The sequence below is a fragment of the Pelobates fuscus genome, chromosome 5 (genome assembly GCF_036172605.1).
Source record: "Pelobates fuscus isolate aPelFus1 chromosome 5, aPelFus1.pri, whole genome shotgun sequence".
In the NCBI taxonomy this organism is placed as follows: domain Eukaryota; kingdom Metazoa; phylum Chordata; class Amphibia; order Anura; family Pelobatidae; genus Pelobates; species Pelobates fuscus.
The window spans coordinates 147,476,473-147,502,879 of NC_086321.1; the positions used below are offsets into that span (position 1 = coordinate 147,476,473).

The 26,407-nt window shown below is 42.6% G+C and overlaps 1 protein-coding gene across 1 annotated transcript in view; it reads left to right on the forward strand.

Moving 5' to 3' along the window:
- Positions 1-26,407, forward strand: part of TXNRD2 (thioredoxin reductase 2) — a 114,926-nt gene that overhangs the window by 27,591 nt on the left and 60,928 nt on the right. The window contains exon 8 of the mRNA XM_063454426.1: positions 788-858. Within this exon, the coding sequence (XP_063310496.1) occupies positions 788-858 (71 nt within the window). The remainder of the gene's footprint in view (positions 1-787; positions 859-26,407) is intronic.

The following is a 26,407-nucleotide window of genomic DNA, read 5'->3' on the forward strand; positions in this document are numbered from 1 at the left end:
AGTGAATTGAAGGTTGGAAAATATTGCTAATTCTTAGACCCTAAATGTATTGGGGGCACGTTTCCTTTCTCAATAGTGGTGCTGCCATAAAAAACTAAATAAATACAAAAAACGAACACACAAAAAAAATACAGTTTTACATTTTGCAAGGCTACTTAAAATCCCCTATATTAGCCAATAAATATGGGGATTCAGTTACACCATATGGCCGTATCATGTTAAACCCACTACTACGTCACAGTACCCCTATATCGATGGGTCCTACACTAATTTTAACATAGGAGATAAACATGCTAATTGCAATACTCACTGCATAAACTGCTTTCAGAAACTTCTCAAATGTATGCTTTTCGAGTGGGGTGGTCAACCCAAAATAAATCTGGTCTGGATTCCAAATATACACACAAAAAAGGGATTTCGAGCTGACCACAATAAACTGTGCATTTTAGGAGAGTTTCTGCATGCAGTTTGAGCAGTAAGTATTGCAGTTAGTCTGTTTAACTCCCATGTTATAATTGGTGTAGGACCCACCGATATTGGGGTACTGTTGGATGGTATTAACACAATAGAACCTTAAATGTATTGTAATGTTATGCAATTTAGATTCATTTGATGTTTGAATGTGGTGCTTATGATTAGATAGAATGCTGCTACATAGGCATCTGTCTCTATAACAGGTTTACAAAGTTTGTATGTGTGGTAACATATTGACATTGATACTGCATGTAGAGCAAAACCTAAGAAAAATAACTCTGCTAGTGTTTTATGCAATATATTATGTTGGCAGATTCCTGGCGCAGTGGAACATGGCATTACAAGTGATGACCTGTTCTGGCTGAAAGAATCTCCCGGAAAAACGTACGTAAATAATTTTGATTAGTTCTTTGAATACTGCATTTTTTCCTTGTCTGCTAGTGGGTTATATGTCCATTTCATACTGGTAGATATTTTATTACTTTTCATCGCAACTGGATATATGTGTATAGCACATCAAATGCTGCTGGGAAGGAATATTATAAGCTATGTATCACTTGACTAAAAACAAGTGGCTGATGTTCGGAACCTGTCAATACGTGCGTTGGGTTCTTTGCTGGGGCATGCATGCAATCATTGTAATTATTTATAAAAGTTCAACTAATATTTGTGCACAAGTCTAATGCAAAGTATTTGATTTACAGATGGGGGGTGTAGCCAGCAGTTTTAAAAATCTAAAGAGATACTTTAGGCATCAAAACATATATAGTGTATAGCTCATGCCCCTGCAGTCTCACTTCTCAATTCTCTGCTATTTAGTAGTTGAATACATTTTGTTTCTGTTTATGCTGCCATAACCACTTCTCCCCTGACTGTGACTGACAAATCATGCATGAAAGTAAAATGGTAACAAAGATAAAAGAATGAGACAGCGCTCAATCAACTTATAGGCAGTAACCTTTAAAGGGAATACCTTAGACCCTTTAAAATAAGACAAGTAAAAACAATAAAAAAGGCTGCGCCACACTCAGTGATAAAAAGTCCAAATATTTTATCCTTACAAATGGTCTTTGATGGTAAGGTACTGTTGTGGTGGATCCACTTTATATGAAAGATAAAAAGAGAGAGAAGGACAACCAATAGTGCAGTATGTAAAATTCAAGTGTGGACGTAAAGGAGTAATAGTATAGAACTCACATTTGCCAGAGCTAATAACCAGCTCTGGGGTGAAGCGCATACAGCGGTTTAATCCCTGCTTATGGGATATAAATGGGTTCTTCTCCGTCACTGATGTCCAATTCTCGGGAAAAAAAGAGACAACCAATAGTGCTCACTGTATAGTAATATTAATAAAAGAATAAAAGGATGTACTTACAAGACAAGAGCAGACCAACTGCTCTGTGCTGACAGCATGATTTCTTTTAGTACAGGAAACTTCCAGGGATGTTTTCCAAAGGTTTTATAAAAAAACAATAAAAGGTGAATTAGATAATACTAAAAAGCCAGGGTAAAAAAGGTTATGTGTCTATAAAAAAGATAATTGGCACAATAAGATGACCAAAAATACTTTAATATATATATAAGAACACAATATTAAATATCCATAACGCGTTTCGTCAAAAAGACTTTTTCAAATGGAATAACAGTAATACCTGGCTAGTAGGTGTTATATAAGAACAGAACTAATTGAAATTTGGCGCCAAAAAATGGAACAACCAATCAGAAATCAGAACAAAATTAAAACATAGAATTGCATAAATAACTCAATAGATACACAGATAATAATACTATGACATGATTCTGATACATTAAAATAAAAAACGAGGGTGAGAAAGTATGTTTTTAAAACGTTTTAAAATAGTCGCGTGACCTTTCGGCACTTCCGCGTTTCGGAAGTAAACCGCAATGCCGCATGGGAATTGTAGTAATATTGGCCGCAAATGGCGGTCGCATAAAAACGATGGCATACATGTATATTTAAGAAGATAAAACCTATACATAACCATTAAAATATTTGCAATTAAAGGGGGCGGGGCCTAACCATCATGGCGGAGAGTCGTGTTTTCCATGAGCTCCAGCACAATCTCCACAAAACGAGCCGAAAACGACTCAAACAAGCGACACAACCGGCAGTATCGAACACCCACTGGTCGCCCATGATGAAGGGCACACAGTGGGCCACTCGGCTACCTGACTGGAGCCAAATGGAGCCACGAACGGCATCGCGGCCTAGTGTACGCCGGGCGGGGGAGGCGGCCGCTCCCCTGATCCGGAGGCGCCCTGGAGCTGCCAACCGCACAAATCATGGACCGGCGGGGGTGATCACGGTCCACACTGGGGTGCCTATCCCAGATAAGCTGAAGCTTGGAAAGTCGCCCACAAACGGAGACCCACCTAAAATGGCGGATCCGACATGTGCCGACGACTCACTCGACAAACATGATATCCTTCATCGACTTAACCTCCATTTCGAAGCATTCTGGAGGAAGCTGGAGCGTAAGCTGAATCAAACCCTACCAACCAGGCCTCCTGCTCCCTCGAAGCGACCGCAAAACAGCGACCCGCCTCAAACAGCCCGACGGCTGAGGCATCGCCCAGCACCAAAGACCACCCAAGCAGGGAACCAACGCAAACATGTCTGCCCAACACGTCGATGCTGCACCACACAGCGTTCCGGCAGAGACTTACCCCGTGCACCCAGGTCACTCGGGCAGAAGGGACACGCATCACAGCGTCACCCACCGGCACAAAGAAGGCCTGAGGGACCAGCCACAGCCCGTGAACTAAGCCATGGGCTCCAGCCAGACCACACATCACTGCGCTCACGCCGGAGAAAGAAAGAAGCAGAGCCACGCATGGAAAAGCACCTCTGGGGCCACCGCATCACCCCATGTCCCCGACACACCAACAACCACCAGAGCTCACAGGGCTACATGGACTCCCTAAGCCTCAACTCGCATCCACGCCCTGGGCTAGCACACAGCAAGGGCATCGGCTGAAAGTGGCAGAACAACCCTCCGCAGCTCTGTTATCCATGCTGCAAGACCCCTAAAACCAGAGGAACCGCAATTGCCGAACTTACCTAGCCGCTCCCTGTTATCGTTATTGGTATAATCTAGATTTTTCGTTTCTGCCTCTCTTACTATTATCTTGATAAGATATCTAACACTGTCTTTCCTATGGCGCATACAGGAGTTTCCAGGACTTTATTTGTCCTAAAGCTGTTTCTTTTCGTGCAACAACTTGTAAATTAGCAGTACACTACACTGAATAGGACCCTACACGCAATATAAGTTCACGTTGTTTATGTTATAATTCATTGATCAATACTCATAACATTTAACTTACTGTCTAACCACTGTTTCTTTAAACTGTGAGCTTCTTGTCTACACATGTATAACCAACTGTCTGACCTATAATATTTTAGCATGTTACCAACCGGATCTTATGATCCATAGCTTGTATTTTCTAACTAAAGTTTTAACGACAAAAATTTAAAAAATGAGGCATCGCAATTCAGGAAATGTAATTTAATTTTGCTGTACCGACTCTATACTGTAATTCATTTGAACATTTCCCCCAATTTCTCTTATGTACCCCATCTTATATGCCTCTAATAAAAGAAAGATTGAAAAAAAAATATTTGCAATTAAAAAACGAGCAGGGGAAATAGGATATAAGTAAACTTGAAGTTGGTCACATGGTTATCGGCACTTCCGCAAATCGGAAGTGTAGGTCGAAATGAATCATGGGAAATGTAGTTAACCAACGAAATAGCAGCTATAGAATAAGGATATGATACAGCAGATTTGGCTGGGCCAATCTAATACCAAGTATAAATGGAATAAAGAAAAAGGGAATAGAAAAGTTGAATAAATAGTATACAGCTAGTAAAAATCCTTAATTGAAGGAGGATAAAAGAATAGGAGGAAACAAAATAGTATATAAAAAATAGAATAAAATATAAATAAAACAATATTAATAAAATACCTATATAAAATGTATATATTATAAATAGCAATAAAAACATATTTTTAAAGAGACAGGCATCAATTTTCATAAAAAGTTGTGTAAATCAAAATCTGCATTCAAACCATGGGGTATTAGAGTCTAAAGTTTATACACCCATTCCATCTCTGTTTTACCAAGCATCTTTTTTATGTCGCCTCCACTCCAAGGGATAGAATTTTTTTTTATATTGTGTTCTTATATATATATTAAAGCATTTTTGGTCATCTTATTGTGCCTATTATCTTTTTTTATAGACACATAGCCTTTTTTACCCTGGCTTTTTAGTATTATCTTATTCACCATTTATTGTTTTTTTATAAAACCTTTGGAAAACATCCCTGGAAGTTTCCTGTACTAAAAGAAATCCTTAGGTGGGGATAAATCCACCCACGCTGTCAGCACAGAGCAGTTGGTCTGCTCTTGTCTTGTAAGTACATCCTTTTATTCTTTTATTAATATTACTATACAGTGAGCACTATTGGTTGTCTCTTTTTATCCCGAGAATTGGACATCAGTGACGGAGAAGAACCCATTTATATCCCATAAGCAGGGATTAAACCGCTGTATGCGCTTCACCCCAGAGCTGGTTATTAGCTCTGGCAAATGTGAGTTCTATACTATTACTCCTTTACGTCCACACTTGAATTTTACATACTGCACTATTGGTTGTCCTTCTCTCTCTTTTTATCTTTCATATAAAGTGGATCCACCACAACAGTACCTTACCATCAAAGACCATTTGTAAGGATAAAATATTTGGACTTTTTATCACTGAGTGTGGCGCAGCCTTTTTTATTGTTTTTACATGAAAGTAAAATGGTTTTTATTTTCTTCTGCACTGTGTGCACACACAGGATGCTCCTGCAGGATATAGAAGGCTATTATCAGAGCAGGAGATAATAAATTCTAGATTAAACAGACTGTGCAGTAAAGGAACCTAAACTAGGTGTTTAGGAAGGCCGTGTAATTGACATGGCAAATGGCAGTGAGACTGCAGGGGCATGATCTATACACCAAAACTGCTACATTAAGAGAACATTGTTTTGGTGCCTACAATGTCCCTTTAAGTTAACATGTATACATTTGCTTTCAATTCTGCTTGTATAATGTTTAGATTCAGTCCTCTTTAAAGTGTAACAGTCATTGTGCACACATGTTTATCTTATTTTAAAGCTGTACTAAGAGATGGTGACAGCACTACCAGAACTAGCCAGATTTAAATCAGAACTGCAAAAATATGTTTAATTTTTTTCATTTTTATTTAGTGGTAATATATTGTGGTGGCAGAAGAATGGTCAGCTCCTCCCCATTTCCCACTACATAGGAACAATAAAGATAAAAACTCATAGAAACATAAAATGTGACGCAGATAAGAACCATTCGGCCCATCTAGTCTGCCCAATTTTTTAAAAATACTTCCATTAGTCCCTGGCCTTATCTTATAGTTAGGATAGCCTTATGCATATCCCACACATGCTTAAACTCCTTTACTGTGTTAACCTCTACCACTTCAGCTGGAAGCCTATTCCATGCATCCACTACCTTCTCAGTAAAGTAATACTTCTGGATATTATTTTTAAACCTTTGCCCCAATAATTTAAGAATATGCTCTCTTGTTGTGGTAGTTTTTCTTCTTTTAAATATAGTCTCATTCTTTACTGTGTTGATTCCCTTCATGTATTTAAATGTTTCTATCATATCCCCCCTGTCTCGTCTTTCTTCCAAGCTATACATGTTAAGTTCCTTTAACCTTTCCTTGTAAGTTTTATCCTGCTATCCATGAACCAGCTTAGTAGCCCTTCTCTGAACTCTCTCTGAGATATCAATATCCTTCTGGAGATACGGTCTCCAGTACTGCGTACAATACTCCAAGTGAGGTCTCACCAGTGTTCTGTACAATGGCATGAGCACTTCCCTCTTTCTACTGCTAATACCTCTCCCTATACAACCAAGCATTCTGCTAGCATTTCCTGCTGCTCTATTACATTGTCTTCCTAGCGTTAAGTCATTAAAAATAATAATCCCTAAATCCCTTTCCTCAGATGTTAAGGTTAGGACTCTATCAGTACTCTACACTTGCATCTTCCCTGCTCTTATACCCTCTGTTCCAATCAATACTCAACACAATGCTCTTATACCCTCTGTTCCAATCAATACTCAACACAAAAATAGGTAGGTGGGGGGATGAGCCTGACTGACATGCATCAGCTCCTCAGCATTTAATCGTCATCTGCAATTAAACTGCATTTCCACACCGCATTTTGGCACCAGCTGACGCTAGTCAGAGTGCAGAACCTCTTGAGTACCTTTACCGACGAATTTTAGCTCCTGATCCGCCTGCTGAGCGTTCTGGCCAGTGAGCAAAACTTGGCATTAGGCGTTGGTGGGAGATGTGACCGATCTCCTGTTACCCAGCCTGCATGGGCCTACTGTGAGTGCAACCAGATCTGTACAGCATTACTCATGTGGCTAAGTTCCTAAATGTCTGCTGTATAAAAGCCTGCTCAACATCTTTCAATGTTACTGATTAAGATTCAGAGAAAGTTACAAGATGAGGAGAGTTCCGGGTCACAATCGACAGAGGCAGCAGGCAGGCCAGCGGGGTAGGAGAGCGGAATCCCCCGGGTGCTCAAAGACGGAGTGCAGATGGAGTTCTGAGTCCCCTAAGTAAGCCTCCCATGGCTTCCAAACCCTTGTAAACGGCTTTAGTGTCCCTCTTACATGTGCCATTAGTTTTTCCATTATATAGTTATCCTTGAGTTTATTGAGCACCGTGGCCATTGATGGGGTAGTGGGATGCAGCCAAGACTGCGCTAAGCCCCTATTGGCCGCTAATGTGATGTTGTGTAATAGGGCCATTTCTGGTCCTTTCCAGCCGTCTATTGGTCTAGATATTAGGGACACCCATGAGTCAAGACTAATGTGTTTTTGTAGGATTTGGAATACCAGCCTCTCCACCTCTTTCCAGAAAGTGGTCATTAAGGGGCAACTCCACCACATGTGGTGGTACGTTCCTCTGTCACCACACAGTCTCCAACATTGGTCTGTTGGAGTTTTAGGCATGTGATACAGTTTCACCAGTGTCGTGTACCATACATTGTTTTAAAAGTCTGTTCCTGCATTTTCACGCAAATCAATGTTTTGCTATTGGCCTCCCATATGTCCTGCCAGTCAATGCCCTCTAAAACTTCTCCTAGTTCCACTTCCCATCTACTAGTATATGTTAACTCACCCCAGTCTGTTGTGGTGGAGCAAAGGTGAAAATAAATGGTGCTAATCAGACCTTTCAGAAATGTCTCAGCATTACATACCCTCTCATAAAAGGTAGGCTGTGTACGGGCCGCTTTCTTTATGTGAGGTAAGCTCACAAAGTCTCGCATCTGGACGTATCTGAAGAAATCTGTGGTCGTTAATTTGGATCGGTTTTTGAGTTTGTTAAATGGGATCACTTTGTCGTATATTTGGTGTATGCATTCAATGCCTTTGTAGTCTCGTGCACTCATGCACCGAGGGGAAGGCTCTATTTCAAAGTAGGGGCATCATGGGGGATGGGAAGGACATCAGCTCGTGTTCCCGAGCGGAGTAGTCCTAGACCCGGATGGAGTTGGTGATAGATGGGCAGGTGGTGCCCTATGTTCTTTTGGAAGCCAAATATACAGTTGTGGGAGATCAACTCCCATCATCGTGGACTCTAAGTCCATGCATCTCATCTGATCGGGGCGGGGGGGTGTGGTGTGGTGTGTGCCATAGGGCTACCTGTGTGAGTTGGGCTGCCAAATAGTAGTATTGGAGGTTTGGTAGTCCCAGACCACCGGCCGCTTTGGGATGGTATAGTATATTGCGTGCCACTTGATGCCTCTTATTCTGCCATACAAATCTGTTTATTTCTCTTTTTAGGGGTGCCAGTTTTTTTTAAAGAAATTGGTAGGGGTAATGCCTGAAATAGGAATAGTATGCGGGGGAGTATGTTCATTTTCCCTGAGTAAATTCTGCCTATCCAGGATATCGGTTTGTTGGTCCACCTCTCCATGTCTCCTGTCAGTGTCCGTATAAGGGGCCTTATGTAATCTCCCTGGGTTAGCAGTAAAGTTAATCCCCAGATATTTGACATGGTTGTGTGCCATTCGTATTTTATATATACCGCTGATGTGTGCTGTGTCCACCGCCGAGAGGTCTAAAGGGAGAGCACTGGACTTCTCCATGCTCACCTTGTAGCCAGATATCTCCCCGTAAGTGGACAGGAGTGGGACCAAGGCCCGCATAGATTCTCTGGGATTCGTTAATGTGAGGAGGATGTCGTCCGCGTATCCCGAAACTACAAAGTTCTGATCTCTAATTTGTACTCCGTGGATTGACGGGTGACTACGGATTGCCTGCAATAGGGGCTCCAGGGACATCACAAACAGCAGCGGCGAGAGGGTACAACCCTGGCTCGTACCATTTCTCAGTGTGAATGGTTTGTTGCTTGCTCCAGTTATTTTGATCTGTGCCGTGACGTTAGTGTACATTGCTTGTACTGTGGTTATGAAAGTGCCCCTTGCCTATTTCTGCGAGAGGAGGGAAATAAACAAATGGCAAATGAGGTGTGGAGCTCCCCTTCATCGATTTCATCAGCTACCTCTCTGAGCTTAATATTTTTGTGCCTACCTGCATCATCTATGGAATCCATTCTGGCTTGTCAAGTCCCAAAAGAATGTTGTAATTGAGAGGCCCGTTGTACCTTTGAGACCTGTCATTGGCTTATGACAGCAACATCCTCTTCATTAGCCTTGATCCCATCTGTCAGGGTATGAAGCTCTTCCCAGTGCAGTGCCAGATGTGAGTTGAAGAAATTGTTCTTCATGAAATAAAGGATATCCCTGTTGATTGCTAGAGTAAACTAGATTTCTGTTGTGACCCTTAAAGTTGTTATCTGTAGTGGGTAATTCATCTATTGTATCTTAGTCTTACTCCTCCTTTGAGTGGACCACAAATGGACTTGGTCCACTGGGTAGTATGACCACAAGTCAGGTAGAAATATCTGGGTATCTCAGAAAGCATGCAGTATGCATCTGACTTTGTCAATGGTTGCTCTGCCACCCTCCGTACAGGTTTTTCAAAGAATACAGCTACTCTTGATTTTTTCTATGGCACTCTGTACATCTTCCAATCTAAAAGCTAGGGGCAGAACTCTAAATTTTAGAAACCCTTGCTGAGCATCCTTCTTTGGGATGTACACAATGTACAACTGAAAACCGTGCTGTGACCATTATCTGACAGGTCTCTGTCACTTGTCATTTGTAAGAAAGAAATGACTTTCAAACGTAATCATCATTTTCTGTGGTCTTACTCAAATAGTCAGCATATGTAAAAAGAAAGGTTTACCAATGGAATAGGATCAAAGCGTTATTTTTACTCACTGTGTTTCTGATGCAGTCAGGTTGCTGGAGAACACTAAAGCATAAGATGCATGAAAAGAGCAAAACACTGCAACGCTGCACATTGTAGTCCGATGTTTAAAGGCCTTTCCTTTGCAAGGCACACTACCATAAATCATGTTACTGAATTTTGTGTTCACATTTTTCCAATAAAGGTCTGTCTGTTAGGAACACTTCCATTAATCATTTATTACATTATTCCGTGTTCAGCTGGTTGCAATGAAAGTCTGTCTCATGGGGATTTATTCTCTAAAATTGGTACCAAGTTGAACACTTGATAGACTAACTTTCCTTATAGCCATAAAATAAAGAAGATTGGAAAGTTGTGTTTAACTTTGAAAAATATAGATTAAAGGGCACTCTTAATAGAAGATATTATCTGCCTTCTCCAAGATAGCCTCAGTGTCATGTATGTGATTGTGTGTGTTTTATTGTCTACAAAGTGTCTTTCAATTATTATATGGCTAGAACATGTTTCCAAACTTTGCTTTTACTACCCGGCTCATGCCAAAGCCTTTAGATAAGTCTTGACAAAAGGTAGAACCCCAGATAGACATACAACTCCTCATTCATTAACACTCTTTAAAATGGCAAAGCGTCATGGAATTTGTAGTTCTACAACATCTCAGGATTATTTGCCCATCTCTGCTTTAGAACAGCTTTAAAGGGTTACTACAAGTGTCATAACCACTACTGCCTGCTGACGATGTGAGGAGTAGCTGAGGCGGACCACTGCCACTATATACCATGCACACTGTTTTTTTGTGTGTTTTTCCCCTTGTATTTTGTGTTTCCCCATGTATCTGTTATATATTTCGTGTATTGTGCCTGTTCCCCATTCCTCGTTCGGGAGAGCTCATACGAACGGAACTGGTTCGTCTCCCGAACGAGGACTACCCTGAGTTCCCATTTCCCGTTCTAATGAGCGTTCTGAAATTAAGAAATGCTCCCCTGGTTGGCCGCCGGTTCGTATAGCCAAACGACAACCAGGGAGGCATTCGTATCACGTGCTCTCCCCGGGGCTGCTTAAGTGGAGGTAGCCCCAGAGACAGGCACGAGCCCAAGCGGAAGCCCTGGAGCTGTGAGTCGGCTTCACAGTCGCAGGGGTCCCCCTAACCGCCTGGAAGTCCGTGCCCATTCAAACTGGGTTTGCGCCATTCTCTTGACAAGGGAGAGCTGATTGGTTGCTGCGGAGCGCAGGCGTCCAATCAGAGAGGGAGCGCCATTTCAAACAGGGTTTCATGCCCATTCTCCTGATTGAGCGTCGAAACCCCTATCCTCCATGAGCGCTGATTGGTGCAAATTGTTTTTGCGCCTTTCAGCTGATTGATTATTGCTTGGTTTAGGCGCGAAGTTTGAATTTGCTGGACTAAACCAAGCAACCCCCTGGAACTACTTTCAGGGATGTACAGAGCCTCAAGCCCAGACTTTGTACGATGGTTTTTCGGGCTTTGTACATCCGATAGCCCTGCTATTTTCAGGGATCCCAGCTGGGACCTGGGGCTATCTAGTGATGTATGTTTTATATGTGTGTAACTGTATGTGCTGTTGGTATCAACCAGGGTGGGAGATGGCTTTCTGTAGACGAGCCCCCTCCTGCCTGGGACTAAGGGAAGATTATTGAACTGAATGGAGACCCCCTGCGGTCGTCTGTGCATAAAAGCTGTGTGTTTCAATAAAGATTTTCAGAGTTGTACCTCCAGAACTAGGTGTTGTCCAGTTACAGGGGATGGGGGAGAAAGGGTTAATCCCTAGGCCAGCTTGTCACAGCTGGTGGAAAATGCAGTGGGGAAAGTCCTTGTAAGGGCTGAGAGCTAGTTCCCCTATCGGTACCCCTGTTCCAGCTAGGAAGCAGTCCCTGTAACGCTCGGGTTGCCAGAGGGGTCTGTTACAGTAGCCTTGCCCTATTCTCTGGTAATGTGGTAAACTGCTTAGCAACGTTTTATTTTACCCTCTTACTTGGGTTCCTGCCAGGCTCGAATATCCTTCTGTATCTGGTGATGTGCATCCAGAGCTCCCGAAGCCAATCCAGTCACAGTTCATTTAATGAGATTGCCAGCTGAATGCTCTCAGCCAATTAATGGCACACTGAATTGAACTTAACCAGCCAGGAACTCCTGCTCCAGTCTGGCTAATGAAGCCTCAATTATCCTTCCGCAGGTGGTTACACTTCCGACACGAGAAGTGCTAAACTCTCTATGTGCATTACAGACTCCAGGCACCCCTCTAAACTACTGAAGTGGTCATGGTGCTTGGAGTAACCCTTTAAGTTCATGGTATAGGATTTTACTCTAGACTCGGAGGTCCCCTAGAGTGATTTACAACTGTAAACATGCCACTTCTTCCCTCAGACGTCAAAGAAGGTGTGTTTAGTGATCTATATTTTCTCCTGTGGCCTTTCATACATTTGTACCGTGTGGGGACACATGCCATTCCAGGCTCCTACACTCCACTACACTATACATTAGTAGCACTGTAGGAACTTTAAAGTATGTTTTTGTTAATTTCATTTTTTTTTTTCCTTATTTTTAATGTTTTACACATATAATGCATTAAAAGGGAAGCTCTCAGGAGAGTTCAACTTTACACTCAGTGTGTGCCTACTTAAATTAGTATGGTGGAGATCTTTACTTTCCAAGAACAGGCAATATCATGGAAAAATGTATTAATTATTATCATCAGAACAGTTCTTAAAGCTTGGGTTAAGCACATAACCATTGCAGCCATTGCTGTCAAAAGTTTCCCAAATTGATTGCCAAACTAAAGGGGTAGTTGCACTCAGACATTTGGCACCATAACTGCTGCACTAACCTCTAATGGTTATCTTGCATTGAACTCTCCTTTAAAAATAAGTATTCCTACAGTACCAAGAATGCTGATCATGTTTGTTAGTTTAGCTCAGTTTTTTTTGTGTAGTTTTCGTTTGTCTTAGCCCCGTGTCTTTGTTTTTAATACCCACACTTTTTTCTTTTCTGAAAAGGACACGATAAGTTCTTAAACCACTACTGTAGTGGTCTTGTGGCAAACGTAAGCATTGTTGTTTCTGAGAGTGCGGGATCCTCCATAGACATCAGTACATGCACAAGAGTACAGCACTGACGTGGCTCTTGGCAGATGAAGTGCCAGAAGCCGAAGAGAGAATATGGAGACACCTATAGGGGACAATTTCACTAGCCCCCAAGCGGGGATGTCTCCATTAAGGGGGTCTTTGCAGACTATGCAAAGATCCTCAAAGGTGAGGTGACAGAGCCACTTTGTTAATTAACATTGTTAGACCCTCCTCCTCAGGGCCGGACTGGGGATACGAAGCAGCCCTGGAAAAAAAACTATGCCAGCCCCATAAGTCATTGTGCTATGTAGGGTGTTTTTATATATATACACACACACATTATATATATATATATATATATATATATATATATATAAATACTGGGAAAATCCTTGCACACAGGCTCCAGTGGTATAAACTTGCCGGGTGCATAAGCTTGGTATCCAGATTGTGAAAGAAACGGCAGCACTCACGGTCTTCACTTAAAATCTTCTTTTATTTGCAAGATTAAAACATGGATCAACGTTTCAGTCCCTAAGTGGGACTTTCTTCAGGATCAATATGATATGATATTGATCCTGAAGAAAGTCCCACTTAGGGACTGAAACATTGATCCATGTTTTAATCTTGCAAATAAAAGAAGATTTTAAGTGAAGACTGTGAGTGCTGCCGTTTCTTTCAATATATAAATATATGATACATTTCTTCTTCTGATTCAAAATATTAGTCCTTTCAGGGTAATTATTAAATTAAATTAAAATTAAATTAAATTATACAGTAAAGCATACTCACCTACAGACTCAGACAATCTTACTGATGCACACAAATAGGCTCATTGACAGACAATCTCAATGACACATACAGACAAGGTTACTGGCACACACACAAATTTAGTACAGACAAACTGATACACACACAAGCTTACTACAGACAAGCTCACTGGCACACACACACGCTCACTACAGACAAGCTCACTGATGCGCACATGCTCCCTACAGAAGAGCTCACCAACACACAGATTCACTACAGACAAGCTCTATGACACACATATGGTCACTACAGACAAGCTCACTATCACACACATGCTTACTACAAACAGCCACACAGACAACCACACACACACACACACACACACAGGAAAAACAGTCACACACACTTACAGACAGACAGTCACACACTTAAAGGCAGACAGTCACACACACACACATGCACACAGGCAGACAGTCACACACACACACACACACACAGGCAGACAGTCACACACACAGGCAGACATTCACACACACAGGCAGACATTCACACACACACAAACAGGCACACAGTCACACACACACACAGACAGTCACACACACACTGACCTGCTTCTTACCTCCACATCCCTTGGAGCTCCTGGGGTCTGGTTGTTGGGGAAGCAGGGACTCCTTCCTGCTTCCCATGCTGCAGTTACCAGGGTCCCCGCCACACCCTAAGCCCCGCCCCCGCCGCAATTTTCTTTTTTTTTTTTTAAATAATTCCGGCCGGCCATGTGTGAGCTGGGCCAGTCCGGCCTTGCTCCTCCTTGACATTCAATCAGTAAACTTACCTTTATTACACTGCTGAGGCAGTCATCTCATTGGAGCCCGATCCTTTTTACCATTAAGTCATTAAGACTGATGACTTTTGTTTAGTCATCTGCTTCTCTTAGTGAAGCAAGCACATATGCAGTAATTGCTGCAATCCACCAGTGCTTTGCTTATTATAGAGAAGCATCAAAATCTGTATGTTTGGTATATATATATTTTTTTTTTATTCTTTATTTTTGTAGTGCGGATAGGTACAAAGTTTTCACAAACACCACAACAGCGTATATCAACAATTATCAACATAGATAAGGAGTATGACAGTGGCTTGCATGGTCGCACATTTTTCAATATATAAGTATGGTTATGCTGTTATCGCCTGTGGTACATTTATCGTTTAGCCTTAGTAGTTTAGGTAAGCAAAGCATTAACTCAATTTATGCGTTATATTGTGTATTATATTGCGTTATATTGTAGTTGCATGCAAGAGGTTCATCACATGGCAAGATCCAGTGACGGCAGGCTAGGCAGCGATTTTAAATGACATTTAACCCCTTAAGGACACATGACATGTTTGACATGTCATGATTCCCTTTTATTCCAGAAGTTTGGTCCTTAAGGGGTTAAAGGACATATTTATGTTTAGTGCCGTATATATGCAATAGATAGTGCTGGATAAAACAAGAAAACGTCCGCTTGTATTAAACACGAGAAAACAGTAATATCTAAGAAATAGGCATTATAAACTTGCTTAGTGTAAACTCCAGGTTAGTAGGAGCTTTACAAGTCAGAGACCTGAGCACAGTCAGCCGATTCCCACGTCTGGGAAACTGAAACCCTGAGAATAGGGGTTCAGGAAGGCAGCGTTTGTCCCAAAGTTTTAATATTTCTCCCTCCGGCCCCAGGCTGTATCGCTGGCTAGCAGTTGTCTGGCATGGGTCCGAGCCTGCCAGTGGTCTTTTTCCTGTGGAGAACGATGGGATACTCGAGTATTGTGTTGCCTCAGGCGGTGCCTCTGTCTATGTGGGTGCCGCTTCAAGGTCGTGCTCTGCTCGGCTCCTGGCTTGGTCGGGGCCTGTCTTGGTGGATGGGCGAGCAGGGAGTGGGGGATTGCCCATGGGCGGCTTTACCTTTGTTCTGGGCCCGCTGCCATCGCTCACAGTTCGATGTTGGGGCTCAGCTGATTGCAGACATGCCTCCAAAGAAGCCCAGAGTCGTGCAAAATGGCCCTCGAGTCGCTGTAGCATGCGGTCGGCTGGATTGGAGTGGTCAAAGCCAGGTGATGTAGGCCCGACTTCACAGGTGATAGGCCCCGCCGCCATATTGGGCTGTGTAGCTGGGTCGCTCGCTTGATCGGCAGTGCCTCTGGATTCTGCTGAGGGTCGGTCTGCCTGCCTGTGGAGGCTGGGGTATCCCCCCCCCGGCCAACAGGGGGGGAGACAGGGCTGTATAGCACATGTAGCTGGCTTGGCACTCCGCCTGACAGGAGAGCGGCCGTCTCTCCCGCCATGTGGCTCCCCCGGGTTTCGCAAAGATAATCATTAGCGTGTAGGTATTTTGCTCTGTGCACTCGATTCATGGCTCCCTGGTCAGGTAGCAGTTGCAGGTAATCACTTGGGTATGTCGAGGTGTGCAACTGTCATATATGCCTGGTTGAAGGATTATTTAGATCGGAGCTCGTGCAAAGTGCGACCAGCCGCCATGCCGCTCAGGCCCCGCCCCATGTTTTGTATTTTTGCATGAGATGCACACATAATCCAGCATCAGTATACTTTACATGCTGACAGTGTTTTTTTTTGTTTTGTTTTTTAAATAGATTCAGTAATTGAATGTATTTGTGTCAACCCCCAGTGGCTGTCTGAATGACAGCCATCAATAGGTGTGGAAACTGCAGATATGAAGTGTGTTTAACAAGCAATACACGTGTTGGGGCTCAGGGACGCATATATTCCTATTTTGCACGTGTACATGATGAGTACCTGCAAGATTTAAGAACCAATACAGTATGTATATTTGCCTGGAACACTATGACAGTTGGTACAATTGGGATGTGGCATCTCTGAGAGTTTATTTACTTATTACTGGTATTTATAAAGTGCCAACAGATTCCTCAGCGCTGTACAATTAGTGGAGGACGTACAATATACACAGACAAATACAAAAGGTAGAGCGGGCCCTGCCCATAAGCTAATATCTAGCCATTGAAGCTCTTTTATACAAAGTGCTTAGCTAGATTGCCCGAGAGCTTACAATCTAAAGGATACAGTGGGGATTTAAAACAAGAAGTAGCAGGGGAAATTGATGGCTAAAAGAAGTTCACAGAGAATTGCAGCTATTGGTAAAATGTAAAGGGAATGAAGAGGTAATTGAGTGAGAATCGGAAACAGCTGGAGGAGCATGCTATTATATACAGGTGATACTCGACTAATTAGAATATCGTGCATAAGTTAATTTATTTCAGTAATGCAACGTAAAAGGGGAAACTAATAAATAAGATAGACGCATTACATACAAAGCAAGATAGTTCAAGCCGTCATTTGTCATAAGTGCTATGATTATGGCTTACAGCTCATGAAAACCCCAAATCCACAATCTCAGTAAATTAGAATATTACATGCAATCAATAAAGCAAGGAGTGTACATAGAATAATATTGTACCTCTGAAAAATATAAGGATGCATATGGACTCAGTACTTGGTTTGGGCCCCTTTTGCAGCAATTACTGCCTCAATGCGGAGTGGCATGGAAGCTATCAGCCTGTGGCACTGCTGAGGTATTATGGAAGACCAGGATGCTTCAATAGCGGCCTTCAGCTCTTCTGCATTGTTCAGTCTCATGTCTCTCATCTTTCTCTTGGCAATGCCCCATAGATTCTCTATGGGGTTCAGGTCAGGCGAGTTTGCTGGCCAATCAAGCACAGTAATCCCACGGTCATTGAACCAGGCTTTGGTGCTTTTGGCTGTGTGGGCAGGTGCCAAGTCCTGCTGGAAAATGAAGTCAGCATCCCCATAAAGCTTGTCTGCGGAAAGAAGCATGAAGTGCTCCAAAATCTCCTGGTAGACGGCTGCGTTGACCCTCGACTTAATGAAGCCCAGTGGACCAACACCAGCAGATGACATGGCTCCCCAAATCAACACAGACTGTGGAAACTTCACACTGGACTTCAAGCATCTTGCAGTGTGTGCCTCTCCATTCTTCCTCCAGACTCTGGGTCCTTGGTTCCCAAATGAGATGCAAAAGTTGCTCTCATCTGAAAAAGAGGACTCTGGACCACTGAGCAACAGACCAGGTCTGTTTTTCTTTAGCCCAGGTAAGACGCTTCTGGCGTTATTTGTTGTTCAGGAGCTGCTGGACAAGAGGAATAAGACATCTAAAGCCCATGTCCAGGATCCGTCTGTGTGTGGTGGCTCTTGATGCACTGGCAGGTTGGACAAAACTCCAGCCTCAGTCCACTCCTTGTGAATGTCCCCAACACATTTGAATGGCCTTTTCCTGACAGTCTTCTCCAGGCTGCAGTCATCCCTGCTGCTTGTGCACCTTTTTCCACCACACGTTTCCCTTCAACATAACTTTCTATTAATGTGCTTTGATACAGCACTTTGGGAACATCCAACTTCCTTCACAATTACCTTTTGAGGCTTTCCCTCCTTATGGAGGGTGTCAATGATGGTTTTCTGCACAACTGTCAGGTCAGCAGTCTTCCCCATGATTGTGATTCCTACTGAACCAGACTGGGAGACCATTTAAAGGCTCAAAAACCCTTTGCAGGTGTTATGGCTTACTTAGCTGATTAGAGTGGGACACTGTGAGCCTAGAATATTGCACCTTTTCACAATATTCTAATTTACTGAGATTGTGGATTTGGGGTTTTCATGAGCTGTATGCCATAATCATCGCACTTATGACAAATCACGGCTTGAACTATCTTGCTTTGCATGTAATGCGTCTATCTCATTAGTTTCCCCTTTTACGTTGCATTAATGAAAATAAATGAACTTTTGCACGATATTGTAATTTTCGGAGTATCACCTGTATTTAGGGGGAACCTGGGTGGGTGGGTAGTGCTGAGAAAAAATGCATAGCTTTAGTATTGTTCTGTGAGTGTGAGGTGAGGCCTGAGAGTTACTGCAGGATGTTAAATGCAGAGCTTCAGTATTGTTGGTTCTGGGAGTGTGAGATGAGGCCTGGGAGTTACTGCAGGATGTTTAATGCATAGTTTCAGTATTGTTGGTTCTGGGAGTGAGTCTATTTTAAATTTCCTTTTGTAATTATTTTACCATATAGGACTTAGCTTTGCTGTAATTTTTTTTTAAATATTTAGCTTCAATTTATTTATTTTCATATTTTAAAATTTTCTTTTAGAACATAAATTTTTATATATATATATATATATATATATATAAATCATTTTTCCCCTCTGTTTTATTTTGTGTGTGTGTGTATATAAGTTAAATATATAAGTGTGTGTATATAAGTTAAGTTCACTTAAAAAGTTCAAATTGTTTTTTTTTTTTTCTATTACCCATAGTTGCTTTCTTTCTGTGTCAAAGATCACACGTTAAGTTTGTTTCTCACAATATATATATATATATATATATATATATATATATATATATAAAAATACATTTTAGATATTTTACTAGTTATTTGTCGCCATCTAGTGGCTATTGTTTAGAAATTTAAAATAAGAAATTTGCAAAGTTGCTAATATAGCAAACCTTTAACACATGGTTGGTTGACTAGTGATGCTGCGAAGCAATTGTCGCCAGAGGAATTTGCTCTTTCATTGATAATTATGGTGGCTTATGTTTGTTTTGTGTGGACAGCATTTTAATCGACAATCCTTTGTTATGGTGTTAACACTATATAGCAAAACTCTGTTCAAGCCACTCTTAGCTCTATTTAGTAAGCAAACCGTTATTTTGTGTGTTATGTTATTGTTGTATGGCTTTGGTGTATGGTGAATTACATGGACACTATAGATGGGAAGCAGTAGACAAAAAATATGGAAAGACTTAATGTACTACTAATACTAAAAAAATTATTAAGTTAGGGAGAAATGGAGTGAACAAGGGTAAATGTGGAGATATGACGAGATAAAGTGAGTAGCGGAGTTGTAACAGACGGTGTGCACTCTCCTCCTGCATCTCCTCCACCATCTCCAAGTCAGTCTGTATCTGCTAGAGAATTGCCTAATGCAACGGAGACAGTTGTGACATCAGCTGCTACCACTCGCACAAATAGCTCACCCACTGACATTGTTGTAATATATTGTGCCAATGAAGCAAACTTTGTAATTATTTTGAGTGTCTTGAAAAACCCCAATTTGCAACGTGCAAATTTTGCAGCAAGGAGGTAAATAGGGGGCGAGTAAGGGTCTGGCAGTGCTGGTATGAAGCAACGTCTGCAAAGATACAACTCTTAATTACTGAGGAAAGAAGCAGAACAAGAAAGTTCCACTGGGTGCTTTACCCGATTCTGCGCAATTGTCACAAACTTCCATCAGCACTATATCTTCCACTACTACTACCACCATGCTTGTAAAGAGCCAGGGTGATGGTGAGAAAAGTGCCAGTAGTAGACAGAGGGAGGTTGGACAAGAAAGGTTGGACCTCACATCATCCGGTGAATTAAAAAAATAAAATAAAAAATTGAAACAAATTAAAAAGTTACTCTTGCCTAGCAGCCGCTGCCAGTTCTGTTTACACCCACTTTGATTCACTGATTCAGAATTATTTTACTGGTTTGTGAACCATGCCTACACTGCGTGCGGTAGGACTTTTGTTATGTTTTTTTTATTTGTGTTTTTTATTCTCTTTAGAAAAAAAACTATTGTAAAATGTGGTACTGGTGGTCATCCCCTTGTTCACCAACTTAAAGTCTTACTGTCACCGCATGGGGACTTTGCTAAGACCCCAGATGTTGACATTGCTGATAGTGGTCTGTTGGCTGGGGCGAGGATAGGAAATCGTAAGATTTACTTACCTGAATCGATCCTTTACAGGCGCTGCCATCTTCTTGTGGATGTTCTCCTTCTGTAGCTCCAGGAAGCAACATCATTGCTGTACTCTCGCGCGAGCATGAGAGTGCAGCATTGAGGTCTATGGAGGACCCAGCAATCCCATATATTCATATATATCTGCAGCTGTCACTGGTGACTGCTGGAAGATTGACATGTCAAGATGATGGTAGCTCTGCCCAGTGTCTATAAGTGTCAGGCATAGGAAAATTACTGAGACAAAGTAGTCCATACTTTCTCAGTATATCTTTTGACTGGGTTATTATTATTATTATCGCCATTTATATAGCGCCAACAGATTCCGTAGCACTTTACAATATTATGAGATGGGGGATTTAACTATAAATAGGACAATTACAAGAAAACTTACAGGAACGATAGGTTGAAGAGGACCCTGCTCAAACGAGCTTACAGTCTATAAGAGGTGGGGTATAAAACACATTAGGATAGAAAATAGCAATCAAATACGATGGGAGTGAAGCAGAGCTGGAGGAGAGAGTAGAGTGCTGCCCTTTAGGAGAGAGCAAGAGACAGGTATGTAAGGTAGAGGTTACTGTGGGAGGCCATACGCTTTCCTAAAGAGATGGGTTTTAAGGCACTCCTTAAACAGTTGAAGACTAGGGGAGAGTCTGATCGTGGTAGGCAGGCTATTCCATAGGAAGAGAGCTGCCCACGAGAAGTCCTGCAAGCGTGAGTCGGCCGTACGGGTGCGAGCAGTGGAAAGGAGAAGGTCACGGTTAGAGCGGAGAGAACGAGAAGGGGCATACCTATGGATCTGTGAAGAGATATAAGAGGGGCTAGAATTTTTCAGTGCTTTATAGGTATGGGTTAGCACTTTGAATTGACTCCTATAGGATACAGGAAGCCAATGTAAAGACTGACAGAGGGATGATATGTTTGAGGATCGAATAGAGAGGAAAATCAGTCTGGCGGCAGCATTCATTACAGACTGTAGAGGGGGAATACGGCTTTTGGGAAGACCAATCAGGAGAGGGTTACAATAATCCATGCAGGAAATTACTAGAGCATGGACAATCTCCTTGGTAGCATCTTGCGTAAGTAAGGGGCGGGTGCGTGCTATGCTTTTAAGATTGAATCTACAGGATTTGGCAACATACTGGATGTGAGGCTCAAAGGTGAGGCCGGAGTCGAGTATGACGCCAAGACAGCGCGCTTGCAAGTATGGACTTATGTGGATACCACTATCTTGAAAGAAGAGCGAAAGAGGAGGATCAGTATTCGGAGGAGGAAAGACAAGGAGCTCAGTTTTAGAGAGATTGAGTTTCAGAAAGAGGGAGGACATCCAGTCAGAGATGGAAGAAAGGCAAGCAGTGACACGTTGCAGGATGGCAGGAGAGAGGTCCGGGGAGGAGAGATATATCTGGGTGTCAGCAGCGTACAGGTGGTAGTGAAATCCAAAAGAGGTTATAAGTTTGCCAAGAGAGGCAGTATAAAGAGAAAATAGAAGGGGACCAAGGACAGGCTTAGGGGGACTTCAACCGAGACAGGACAAGGGGAGGAGGTATCATTAGAAAAGGAGACACTGAATGAGTGTTGGGAGAGATAAGAGGGAACCCATGTGAGGACAGAGTCAAAGAAACCAAGTAATTGAAGAGTTTGAATAAGGAGAGCATGATCAACGGTGTCAAAGGCAGCAGAGAGTTCAAGAATAATTAGTATGGAGTAGTAGTCTTTGGATTTAGCTGTGATTAGGTTGTTAGTAACTTTGATAAGAGCAGTCTCAGTAGAGTGGAGAGGACAGAAGCCAGATTGAAGAGTGTCAAGGAGAGAGTTGGAATTGAGGAAGTGAGACACAAGGGTAAAGACAAGTCGTTCCAGAAGCTTTAAGGTCAGCAGGGACAATGCCAGAAGAGAGAGAGCAGGTGAAGATGTGTGTTGAGGAAGGCACAAGACAAGGGGAGAGATCTGATAAGGTGAGATGGGACAGGATCGAGCGGGCAAGTGGTGGGGCGAGAGGAAAGGAGAAGCGCAGCCACCTCTTGTTCAGTAGCCGGGGAGAAAGTCTGATGGGTAGGAAAGGCATGATCTACGTGTGGTTGAGAAAGAGGATGGCAAGGAGGGGAGAATTCTTTCCTTAGCTGTTGAATCTTGTCGGTAAAGTAGCATGCAAAGATATCGGCTGTAAGGTTAGTTTGGGGGGGGGCCGCAGCAGGGTGAAAGGTGTCAAAGAGACGCCTAGGATTGCGGGAGGAACTAATGAGAGGAAAAGTATGACTGTTTGGTGAGGGCAAGGGCTGCGCTGTATGAACACAATATGAAACAATTTCAATCAATCTTTATAAAGCCATTTTCTCTCACTTCTATTTGTTTTGTTTTTTTTCAGTGCAGTTATATATTTAATTTTGGCAACTCATACTTGGCATTGCAAAAATGTCTGATATTGCGTTACCACAGGGCAGTCAATATTGTAGCTGTTTTTTCATATCAGTACTAGTCATGGGCACTATTTTTGATGCGGTTTTGCCTTTCCAAATTTTTCCCTCGGTTTCGAAATTCAGCTGTTCCAAACAGCTTAAACTTAAAGGAACACTTTATGGTCAGGAAGACAAACATGTATTTCTGACACTATAGTGTTTAAAACACTATCTAGCCCCCCCTCCCCCCCCCCCCCCCCCCTTTCCACCCTAAATGTAGTAAAATCTTCTCAGAAGTGATTATCACAATGCTTTTTCATAGAAAAGCATTGGATTGGCTGAGATTGTCAATTCTAATGAGCTCAGCCAAGGTGGTGGGAGGGGGCGAAGCCAAGCAATGCTGTGGCCAATCAGCATCTTCTTATAGAGATGCATTAAATCAATGCATCTCTATGAGTAAAGTTCAGTATCTCCATGTAGAGGGTGGTGACACTGAATGTCAGTGCTGCACACTATGCAGAACTTCCCCAGGAAGCACCTCTAGCAGTGGCGTACATACCGGGGTCGCAGGGGTCGCGGCTGCGACCGGGCCCGGCCCACCAGGATGATAGAGATGGGTATTGTAAAACTATGTCCCCTACACACATTTGTAACACGCATTTATTTATTTATTGTGCAGTTAATGCACATGTGGTTTTTATCTTGCGTCTTTGTGTGCAAATTCTACAGGTTAGTTTTTAAGAGCCATTTTAGTCTATTCCTTGCACAATTAAATGCCTAGTAAAAAAAATGGCTGATCGTTTTCTTTGTTGGTATCAATTTATCTTCATACAGAGGGGCAAGATGGTGATTTTAACAGTATAGGGTCAGAAATACATGTTTGTGTTTCTGACTCTATAGTGTTCCTTTAATTTATAGGTTGTTTATCATTATTAGTAGAAAGTCATATTGTTCTTCATTTAATAAAGCAGAAACATACACGATCAGCGCACTTACTCATTCACTAAACAGCTATTGCAAAGCTCACAGAATGTAACTGTTTTGTTTGTTTGTTTGTTTTTAAATTGTTTATCAATGTATTTTTCAATTACAAGTATACGGTTGCAAGATTTGTGAAAGGTACAGTACTAGTCTGTGTGTTAAAGGGTTGATTGGGATAACATATGCCTTCCATGCACAGTATTCTTGTTTAGGAGCACATTTACGAGTACATGCGTAGAGATTGTGCATATTTGGCGGTTTCCAGTAGACATTGGGTGCATATCTTCAAGAAAGTTGCTTTGTGGTATTTGACCCAGCACCTGTATGGTGGCTTTTGCTTTTGTGCAGGTGTCTTTGTGTATTTGTTCTGTCTACTGTTTTTCCAGTCTGCAGTTACATGGGGTCGAGGGTACATGGGTGTCTGTGTGTGGGTGGTTTTGGTGGCCTGTTCTGGGCTTGATCTGTGTCCCGCTATTACAGTCCGTTGGTGTAGGTGTTCTATTCGCGATTTGAAGGAACTCCTGCGTGGTCTTGTCTTTGAGGTCTCCATAGTGTGAGTTAAGTGGGGTTCGATCGTTGCTGAAACTGTGATTTATGAAGTTGTTTCGGGTCTATTTTGTTGGCCTGTCGAAGGGTAGAGTATATGCTAGGGCAGGACATGAGGTGTTTTAGTTGGGGGGAGGGGAGGGGAGGAGAGTAGAGGAAGGTGTTGGAGATGGGTAAGAAGGCTGGGTAGAGCTTGACATCAAGGGCCTTCAGCATTTTGTATGCCTGTTCTTTGTGGGTTACACATATAGTGATGGAAGACATTGCCTCCCAGATATCTGCCCAGTCAGTATTTCCATCTAGGGGTCCCAGGTCTTTTTCCCAGGCCGCAATGTATGGTAAGGTTATCTGTGTGGGGTGTGTCGCTAATGTAATGCAAGGGTCTGATATTTGGCTTTCCTATTTGGGGCGGTGACGCGGTCTTTCTCGAATGGTGTAAGTTGGAATCTGCTTGCTTGTTAAATGCTAGGTGTATATATCTGAAGTGGTCAAATGCTGTTAGGGAAGCTTCATCTGGAATATCTTTGTATTTTAGGATCTGGTCCCTGAGAAATAGGTTGCCCAGTCGTGTTATATCTTTTCGGTCAAATTAGGTGAAGTGTTGCACTGCGAACCCTGGTGGGAATAGTCTGTTCCGGTAAATCAGGGTCATGGGTGAGAGGTAGGAAGAGAGGTCGTATTTAATGTGCAGTTTATCCCATAGGTATAAAGAGTGGGTGATCGTAGGCACGGTTGGTGGTGGGAGAGGGCGTCGCTGTCGCGGTAATCACATGTAGAGGAAGGGGTGGGAAAAAAAGGAAAAAAGAATAAGCCAAAATCTTCTCACATAAGTGAGGAGAGGGCTCACTGTATATATACCAGTATCTAAAGTAATGGTGTGATCTCTGTGGTGGAGACAAATGTAACAAAATCTTAACTTATAAGCAAAATATACATAAATTCCTTAGCCTTATAAGGCTATTCCTATTTTAGATGAGACGGGTCTACCACACGGTATACATGACTGGCTTAATTGTTGGTAAAAAGTAGGTCAAGTGTAAGGCAGATTCTGTATGTATATTAGTTAGATTTGAGCAAAGATCATCACAGAATGTGTATCAAAATAATATACAAAGTAATCATGCCAGTAGTATCGATAAAACTAGCATGTGCTACTCCTGATGTTGTGATGGTAATTGCAGGATAGTACCAACATATGTGGAAAGATATACGTCTTTCAAGTACTGTGCTTAATACAGAGTCAAAGGGTGTGTTAACTCAGCATGGTTGGTATTTGCATAGACTGGTAAGAAAGGTCTACTAAACAGTGCACATGACTGGCTTTATTAAAAATTGGCCAAAATGGGCCTGGTATAAGTTTGATCGGGTGTGTATTTCTAAGTCACATTTCTGTCTGAGATGGAGCAAAATAATCGTCACAAAAAATGTCTCCGGGGGGGCGGAGCTTGACCGCCATGCGGAGAAGTCGCAGGCACCCAGAGCTCCCACCAAACGGCGGACTTAGAGCTTCCCTGGTCATAACCCAGCCAAGTTAAACGGGTCCTACACCCATCCACACCACGGAGCATCGGCGGGAATGAGACAGGGGCACTGCGAGCACCCCGGAGGCGCTAGCCATGGCAGGTCCGACATGCGGCCTAGCGGTTGATGCGGGGCTGGGGATGCGGCCGGTCCTCCAGCCCCGAAGTCCTGCAGACGCAGGACCTCCCCCTCCCCCTTTGGACCGTTGGGGGTCATCACGGTCCACCAAGGTAATTCTGCAGGCCCGAGTGTTGGTACGAGAGCCCCATTGGACGGGCACGGTTGGAGGCGACGGCACCCTGCTCACCAAACATGGCGGCGGACAGCATCAAAACCACCACTCACTCTGACAAGCAAACCCTCGGGGAGTACACAAGATGGCAGCCATTTCTGTTGACCTGCAGTCATCATGGGAAGCCAGATTGTACACATTTCTTCAAGCTTGGGCAGAGTAA